Raw genomic sequence first — 10,000 nt, forward strand, 5'->3', positions numbered from 1 at the left:
TAACGTTTCTTCTTGTTATTTACACACAGGGGTAAGACATATCCCCCTCACTAACGTTCATTTAGCGTCAGAACTTTTATTTTATCACACGGCGATAAATTATTTGAGTGCGCTGACATATAAATTCCGTCCGTATATTCGCCACATCGTTTTATTCGGTACATTTACACAGAGTTATACAGGCTGTTCTAGACTAAAACTCTAAAAAAGGTGAAAAACATTCACACAGTTCAGCTCTAGAGTCCGTGTACCATTTGTTTTTTTCAGTTTCAATTAAGAAAAAAAACTATAAAAATGGGAAAACAGTTTGTTATTAAATTTTTCTGTTTTAGTGTCAAACAAAAAAACAGATTACGACCGCTATTTCCAATATTTAATTTAAAGCTCATTTCAAAATGATGATTTCATCGTGACAATTTAAATTTTGCTTTTTTATTTTCTCTGGTTTATTTGCCCCGGAGGTTCTGTGTGTGAGTTCAGAGTCAACTGAACAAGACGGCAAAAAGTTTTCGTTGTGAGGTGTTAATCAGTTCTCGTTACACCACGTTTACTCCACGAAGCACAACACACGATTAACTGAAAAATGGGCTCAAAAAGGGACAAAAATCGCAGTGTACACCCGGCTTCAAATGGAAAAATGAAATAACAAACTGTTTTCCCATTTTACTGTTTTTTTTCTTAATTGAAATTCAAAAGAACAAATGTTACACGGACTCTTCACAAAATCTTCGAATCCTCATTTCTGAGCACGTCGTAATTCCATTTTGCTTCAGTGTGGCAGAAATTTCTTAATGTGTCTTTCCTGCTCCAAATAACTCTGATGTGTTTACATATTTAGGCCGCACCTGAATATAAGCGGCAGGTGTCCCCGTCTTCAAGAACGTTTACAAGTTTGGGCGTCTGCTTTTATCGCCTCTGAAACTTTTCGTCGTCTTTCTGCGTCAAAATCTCATCTTTAATTTAAAAGCTGTGTCATGTGCGTTTCTTCGTGTGTTTTCCATGAGGAGGGTGTGTGTATGAAGCACGAAATAACTGTTCAAAACACAAACAAACAGCATGTTCTCTACTGCGCATGTCTCCTGCAGAAAGAGTCTCTGTTCTCTCTGTATCGTGTCAGAGTCTCGGAGGATTTCAGCAGATTTCAGACTCTCTCGGGGGCGGGGATAGGTGTTTGGATCAGGTGTGATTGGATCAGGTGTGAGTGGATGTCCGGCTACTGAAGTTTGAGACGTTTCTTCTCGTCATTTACACAGACGACTAAGACGTATCCCCCTCACTAACTTTTGGGTCCGGTCAAGTGTTAACGGAGGGAAACGGGCAGATTTTTGACATTCAAATGTCTCTTATTCAGAAACTAGAGGAACTATTGAAATAAGTAAAGTATCAGAATGTAGGAAAGAGTTACACTCCAACAGGGTCAAGTTAAACCTGTGAGATTCTTTCAAGTTGTTGACAAAAAATTTTTAAAACTCATGTCGGTAACGGAGGGAATGAAATATGCAGCACTTTTTGGTCAATAAATCCAAACAGTGATAACTCTTGGTTCTCACTTCCATATCCTTAACAAACTGGTTTGAATATTTGCTTCATATAGTTTTCTACCATATGGTACAAGATTAGGTTGAAAAACCTCTGACTTTTTGACTCATGAGATTTTTTATTAAGAAAGTTCATGGTAACGGAGGGAAAAGTAACGGAGGGAAAATTGTGCAAACAAGTAGAAGGTGCAGGATTTTACATCATTTGTCGCTTTTTTCTTCCGAATATTTTAATATTACTTCAAAATGAAAGGAAACTATTTCTATAAAATATGTCAGTCCTTCCAAGCAAAATTTTTATCATTTTAAAATACATTTTTTTTTTTGAAAAATCCTGTCCCTTCATCAACAGTTCAAAGATGGAATAACACAAGATATGATGAAATACATCCATTTATTTACATGATTTTTGTGTCTTTGAAATTTGGGAAATAATTTTTGTTCCATGTTTCATACATGGTCTGTTTAAAACATATGGAACTTTAGAACCAAAAATGGAACAGAAAAAAGGTCAACAGTTTCATAAAACTAGAGTAAATATGTATCTGTTCAATACATTTTTATATCAGATGCAATTAACTTGAAGTTTTGGCCTTGATGTTTACTTCTGCTTGACTGGACCCTTTATTTTATCACACGGCGATAAATTGTTTGACTGTGCTGACATAAATTCTGTCCATATATTCGCCGTGTCGTTTTATTTCACCTTGGGGTTCAAAGTGTGTGAAAAAAGTCATGCCTTATAGTCCAGAATTTACGGTATATGAAATGTGTTCTGGTGTTTTATCCTCTTCCTCTTCGTCTGGTGTTTTCAGGCACGTGCAGGCCGTGTTTGGTGGACATCATCCCGGTGAAGAACGAGGACGGCGTGGTCATCATGTTCATCCTGGACTTTCAGGAGCTGCTCGACCGGAACCTGAAGAAGAGCGGCCTGAGACAGAGAGTGGAGCAGGGCTGGTTATACTGTGAGTAAAAAAAAAAAACCCTGATGTCCTCCCCCGTCTTGACAGACAGTTTAACCCTGATGCCCTCCCTGTGCCTCAGGTCGCAGTCGGAGGTTGAAGATGCGGTTCCCGGTGCTGAGGTCCATGAGGAGGTCCAGTCTGTCCAAGGAGCAGTTTGAGGGCGTCGTGGTCGATTACCTCACCGTAAGAAACAACACTCTAAAACTAAAACAACACTAACACACGACAAAACACACAACACAAAACAACACTAACAACCACACAAAAACGACACTAACACGACAAAACACAACACTACAAAACAACACTAACACAACACACAAAACGACAAACACACTAACACCACAAAACAACACTAAAAACACACTAACACGCAAAACAACACTAAAACAACAACACACAAACAACACATAACACAACAACACAACACTACTAACACCACAAACAACACTAACACACAAACAACAACACTAACAAACACACAACAACACAAAACAACACACTGACAAAACAACACTAACACATACAAAAAGACACTAACACTCAAAAAACAACACCTAACACCACACACTAACACACAAAACAACACTAACACCACAAAACAACACTAACACCACAAAACAACACTAACACTCTAAAACAACACTAACACTCTAAAACAACACTAACACCACAAAACAACACTAACACACAATAACTCTAAAACAACACTAACATCACAAAATAACAAACACAATACTAACACTCTAAAACAACACTAACACCACAAAACAACACTAACACTCTCAAAACAACACTAACACTCTAAAACAACACTAACACTCTAAAACAACACTAACACTCTAAAACAACACTAACTCAAACCTCACCGTAAGAGACGACACTCACACTAGGACTTTAGAACCGTGTCAGGCTCAAACATGACTGTTGTGGTTCTATGTTCTGCACTCAGACCTGCACAACTGAACCAAACCACGGCCCGATGACGTCATCACACGCCGCTGTTTGTTTACATGCGCTAACGGTTTTAGAAGAGAAAATATTTATTAGCGGCAGAAATATTTATTAAATAGTGAGGCTGATGTACGTCCTTTTATGATCCGCTCCTCTGTGAGTTTATGGAGATAAAAACAGGAGGAGCAGTGATGACAGACGGAGACGAGACGCAGATAAACTTCTGTTTGTCCTTATTGAAGGTGAGCGCAGGTTTACTGTGTGTTTTGGAGCAGATTTTATTCACTGTTTTCCTCATATGAGTGACATCAGCACACACACACACACACACACACACACACACACACACACACACACACACACGCACACACACACACGCACACACACACACACGCACACACACACACACACACACACACACACACACACACACACACACACACAGCACACACACACACACACACACACACACGCACGCACACACACACACACACACACACACACGCACACACACACACACACACACACACGCACACACACACATACACACCACACACACCACACACACACAGGGCTCGTATAAGTAAAGTTGTATGTGCCCGTACATGAGCTCCATGTCGTGCTTTGGCCCATCTCCTCCAATCGGACCAAAGTCCCATCCATGCCGCGCCTGAGCACAGTTTGACTGCGCTCACTCTGGACAAACGTACCAAAGCTTTAGGGACCATCTGTGTTTGGGCACAGTTCAAAAATCCTAGTATGAGTTCACTGTAAACGACACACTGCAAAACAACATTAACACTGTAAAACAACATTAACACTGTAAAACGACATTAACACTGTAAAACGACATTAACACTGTAAAACAACATTAACACTGTAAACAACATTAACACTGTAAAACAACATTAACACTGTAAACAACATTAACACTGTTAACAACATTAACACTGTAAAACAACATTAACACTGTTAACAACATTAACACTGTAAACAACATTAACACTGTAAAACGACACTAACACTGTAAAACGACACTAACACTGTAAAACACATTAACACTGTAAACACGACACTAACACTGTAAAACAACATTAACACTGTAAAACGACATTAACACTGTAAAACGACACTAACACTGTAAAACGACACTAACACTGTAAAACGACATTAACACTGTAAAACGACATTAACACTGTAAACACATAACACTGTAAAACGACACTAACACTGTAAAACGACACTAACACTGTAAAACGACACTAACACTGTAAAAACGACACTAACACTGTAAAACGACACTAACACTGTAAAACGACACTAACACTGTAAAACAACACTAACACTGTAAAAACACAGTAAAAGACACTAACACTGTAAAACAACTAAACTGTAAAACGACATTAACACTGTAAAACACTAACACTGTAAAACGACATTAAAACACTAACACTGCAAAACAACTAACACTGTAAAAACGACACTAACACTGTAAAACGACACTAAACACTGTAAACACATTAACACTGTAAAACGACATAAAACACTGTAAAACGACACTAACACTGCAAAACGACACTAACACTGAAAAAAAACGACACTAACACTGAACAAAACGACACTAACACTGAAAAAAACGACACTAACACTGAAAAAAAACAAAAAAAAAAAAACGACAAACACTAAAACGACACTAACACTGACAAAAACGACACTAACACTGCAAAACGACACTAACACTGCAAAACGACACTAACACTGCAAAACGACTAACACTGTAAAACGACACTAACACTGTAAAACGACAACATTAACACTGTAAAACGACACCAACACTGCAAAACGACATTAACACTGCAAAAGACACTAACATTGCAAAACGACATTAACACTGTAAAACGACACTAACACTGCAAAACGACACAACACTGTAAAACAACATACACTGTAAACGACACTAACACTGCAAAACGACATTAACACTGCAAAAGACACTAACACTGCAAAACGACATTAACACTGTAAAACGACATTAACACTGCAAAACGACACTAACACTGTAAAACGACACTAACACTGCAAAACGACATTAACACTGTAAAACAAAATGACATTAACACTGCAAAACGACACTAACACTGCAAAACGAAAACACTAAAAGACACTAACAAAAACGACTTAAACACTGAAAACAACACTACACGCAAAACACTTAAAAACACTAACACTGCAAAACGACATTAACACTGTAAAACGACACTAACACTGTAAAACGACATTAACACTGTAAAACAACAGTAACACTGTAACACAAACCTCAATGTAAGAAACGACACTCTAAAACAGACCTGGGCATTGTCCAGCTCTGGGGCCAAATACGACCTTTTGGTTGACTCTGACCCGCCCCTTTAACATCATTTGGAATTACAAAATAAACAGATTTATCATTTTACTTGCTTTTATTTTATTATATTAAGAGTAAATAAACATGAATCCGATCAAATGGAAATAGATTTATAAAAACATGGATATAAGTGTGCCAAAATAACTGTAAAATTCAAATAAATGTAGGAAATGACAAAGATGGTCTTGATTTGGTCTCGGTCTTGTCTCGGTCTCGACCCTCAGAGATCTTGGTCTTGTACTGGTCTCTGGACCCTGTGGTTTTGGTCTGGTCTTGGTCTCGATTATTGCGCTCTTGATTTCAACAATACTCGATGCTCTAAAGCACAGGTGTCAAACATACGGCCCGGGGGCCAGATCCGGCCCTTCAAGACCTTTAATGTGGCCCTCGGCTGATTTTCTACTAAAATATTTAATTTATATTTTCTATTAAAATGTTGTTCATTTTCTGTGGTGTTTATCACAGCAGCGTCTCCAGCGTCTCTGTACGTGGCCCCTCCCACCAGAGCAGCACAAATGAAGACTTGTCTCTTTCCAAACGCTCTTAAAGGACGATCGTTTTGACTGTTGACCGTGACACCCTCATCAGAAAAATGTCCAACATGAGAAAAGTGGAGCCGAGTGCAGGATTTTACAACAAAAATTGACTTATTCCTATTTACATACAAGTTCATGTTAAAATATTGTGTTGAAATTGCGTTTTTCATAATATTATAATATTTTGTAAAAGAGAGTTCATCAGTTAAAAAAGATTTCTGTAATAGATTTGTGTTTCTCTGCACAAATATTTGAACTTATTGTTATTTTTGGAGTTTATATGACATGAGTTTTCTGATCCGGACACTTTGGGATCAGAGTCGGTTGGACACGACGCCCGGAACAAAATGAGTTTGACTCTCCTGCCCTAAAGCGAGAGTCTGAACGCAGCTTTATTCTACTTCTTTTATAGTTCACGAGAATAACACTGGAAAATAACACTCACCCTGATTGTCCCCTTCTGTCCCCGTCTATTGTCCCTCTCTCTTATGTCCCTCTCTCTTATGTCCCTCTCTCTTATGTCCCTCTCTCTTATGTCCCTCTCTCTTATGTCCCGTTCTCTCTCTTATGTCCCTCTCTCTTATGTCCCTCTCTCGTGTGTCCCTCTCTTATGTCCCTCTCTCGTGTGTCCCTCTCTCTTATGTCCCTCTCTCTTATGTCCCTCTCTCTTGTGTCCCTCTCTCTGTCCCTCTCTCTTATGTCCCTCTCTCTTATGTCCCTCTCTCGTGTGTCCCTCTCTCTTATGTCCCTCTCTCTTCTCTCTCTCTATGTCCCTCTCTCGTTCCCTCTATGTCCCTCTCTCTTATGTCCCTCTCTCGTGTGTCCCTCTCTCTTATGTCCCTCTCTCGTGTGTCCCTCTCTCTTATGTCCCTCTCTCGTGTGTCCCTCTCTCTTATGTCCCTCTCTCTTGTGTCCCTCTCTTGTCCTCTCTCTTGTCCCTCTCTCCTCTCTCGTGTGTCCCTCTCTCTTATGTGTCCTCTCTCTATGTCCCTCTCTCGTCTCTCTATGTCCCTCTCTCGTCCTCTCTCGTGTGTCCCCCTGCAGCCCAACAGTGAGGAGGTCCCCCTGAAGGAGTTCCGGATCCCGTCCAAGGAGAGCTGCGTTCAGTCCGAGACCGAAGCTTTGATCGAACAAGACCAGCCGCCGCCCGCCCCGAGCGGCACCAAACGCCGCTCTCTGCTGCCCGCCCTGCCCCCTCTGCCCGCGCTCCCTGCCCTCCCCGCCCTCCCCGTCCTCCCCGCCCTGCCCGACCGCCTGGAGCCGTCCCTGGGCCTGGCGCGGGGTTCTCTCTCCTGCTCGCGGGACTCGGTGCGTTCCCTCCGAAGAGCCTCCTCCCTGGACGACATCGACGGGATGAGAGCGGAATGGAGCGCCGAGGAACGCAACGCCAGCAGTGAGTTTTACTGTGAGGATAGACCTGGTTTAGACCTCGTTTAGTCCTGGTTTAGACCTGGTTTAGTACTTGTTTAGACCTGGTTTATTCCTGGTTTGGACCTTGTTTAGTCCTGGTCTAGACCTGGTTTAGTACTTGTTTAGACCTGGTTTAGTACTTGTTTAGACCTGGTTTATTCCTGGTTTAGTACTTGTTTAGTCATGTTTTAGATCTGGTTTAGTCTTTGTTTAGTCCTGGTTTAGACCTGGTTTAGTCCTGGTTTAGACCTGGTTTAGTCCTGGTTTATTCCTGGTTTAGTCTTTGTTTAGTCCTGGTTTAGACCTACTGTAGACCTGGTTTAGACCTGGTGTAGATCTGGTTTATTCCTGGTTTAGACTTGGTTTAGTCCTTGTTTTATACCTGATTTAGTCCTGGTTTAGACCTACTGTAGACCTGGTTTAGACCTGGTGTAGACCTGGTTTATTCCTGGTTTAGATCTGGTTTAGTTCTGGTTTAGTCCTGGTTTAGACCTAGCGTAAGCCTGGTTTATTCCTGGTTTAGATCTGGTTTAGTTCTGGTTTAGTCCTGGTTTAGACCTAGTGTAGATCTGGTTTATTCCTGGTTTAGATCTGGTTCAGTCCTGGTTTATTCCTGGTTTAGATCTGGTTCAGTCCTGGTTTAGTCCTGGTTTAGACCTGGTTCAGTCCTGGTTTAGTCCTGGTTTAGAATGCGACCCGAGTGTGACCCGTGACAGAGACAGATGTGCTCGACGGTTCGTTGAGTCTGTGGAGCTGGAGGACGGAGCCGTGATTAAGAACAATGGATTAATTAAACATAACGAGACAGAACGACTCAGACTTTTGTCACTGAAACAGAAACGGGAGGCACAGATGTTTGAGTCCTGGTTTAGTCCTGATGAAGTCCTGTTTTTGTCCTGTCCCAGTTCAGTCGTGGTCTAAACCTGGATCAGTCCTGGATCAGTCCTGATTTAGTCCTGGTTCAGACCTGGTTTAGTCCTGGTTCAGTTCTGGTCTAGTCCTGGTTCAGTCCTGGTTTCAGTCCTGGTTTAGTCCTGGTTTAGTCCTGGTTTAGTCCTGGTTCAGTCCTGGTTTAGTCCTGGTTCTCGTTTCAGACCTGAAGCCCAGCACGGTGAACTCGACCTCAGACTCGGACCTGATGCGGCACCGCACCGTGGGCCGGATCCCGCAGGTGGCGCTGTCGTTCGGGCCGGACCGGCTCAGACCGCCCTCCCCCACCGAGATCGAGATCATCGCACCGAGCAAGATCAAGGACCGCACCCAGAACGTCACCGAGAAGGTCACCCACGTCACCCAGGTAACGTCCACTTCACCTGAGTAACACCCAGGTCACCCAGGTAACACCCACATCACCCGAGTAATGCCCACATCAACCAACCAACACCCACGTCACCCGAGTAACACCCACGTCGCCTGAGTAACGCCCACATCACCCGAGTAACGCCCACGTCACCCGAGTAACACCCTCATCACCCGAGTAACGCTCACGTCAACTGAGTAACACCCACATCACCCGAGTAATGCCCACGTCGCCTGAGTAACGCCCACGTCAACCGAGTAATGCCCACGTCAACTGAGTAACACCCACATCACCCGAGTAATGCCCACATCAACCAACACCCACGTCACCTGAGTAACGCCCACGTCGCCCGAGTAACACCCTCATCACCCGAGTAACGCCCACGTCAACCGAGTAATGCCCACGTCAACCGAGTAACACCCACATCACCCGAGTAATGCCCACATCAACCAACCAACACCCACGTCACCCGAGTAACGCCCACGTCACCCGAGTAACGTCCACGTCACCCGAGTAACGCCCAGGTCACCCGAGTAACGCCCACGTCAACTGAGTAACACCCACATCACCCAGAACGTCACCGAGAAAGTCACCCACGTCACCCAGGTAACACCCGCATCAACCGAGTAACACCCAGGTCACCCAGGTAACGCCAACGTCACCCGAGTAACACCCACATCACCCAGAACGTCACAGAGAAGGTCACCCACGTCACCTGAGTAACACCCACGTCACCCAGAACGTCACAGAGAAGGTCACCCACGTCACCTGAGTAACACCCACGTCAACAGAGTAACACCCACATCACCCAGAACGTCACAGAGAAGGTCACCCACGTCACCGAGTAACACCCACGTCACCCAGAACGTCACTGAGAAGGTCACCCATGTCAC

The 10,000-nt window shown here is 43.0% G+C and overlaps 1 protein-coding gene across 1 annotated transcript in view; it reads left to right on the top strand.

Moving 5' to 3' along the window:
- kcnh6a (potassium voltage-gated channel, subfamily H (eag-related), member 6a) overlaps nucleotides 1-10,000 on the top strand; it is a 79,070-nt gene that overhangs the window by 35,607 nt on the left and 33,463 nt on the right. Inside the window, 3 exon segments of the mRNA XM_055153112.1 lie at nucleotides 2,583-2,686; nucleotides 7,442-7,790; nucleotides 8,902-9,104. Of these exon segments, the coding sequence (XP_055009087.1) occupies nucleotides 2,583-2,686; nucleotides 7,442-7,790; nucleotides 8,902-9,104 (656 nt within the window).

The sequence above is a fragment of the Boleophthalmus pectinirostris genome, unplaced genomic scaffold (assembly GCF_026225935.1).
Source record: "Boleophthalmus pectinirostris isolate CB_2022bp ecotype Guang Dong unplaced genomic scaffold, ASM2622593v1 HiC_scaffold_17, whole genome shotgun sequence".
Taxonomy (NCBI): Eukaryota; Metazoa; Chordata; class Actinopteri; order Gobiiformes; family Gobiidae; genus Boleophthalmus; species Boleophthalmus pectinirostris.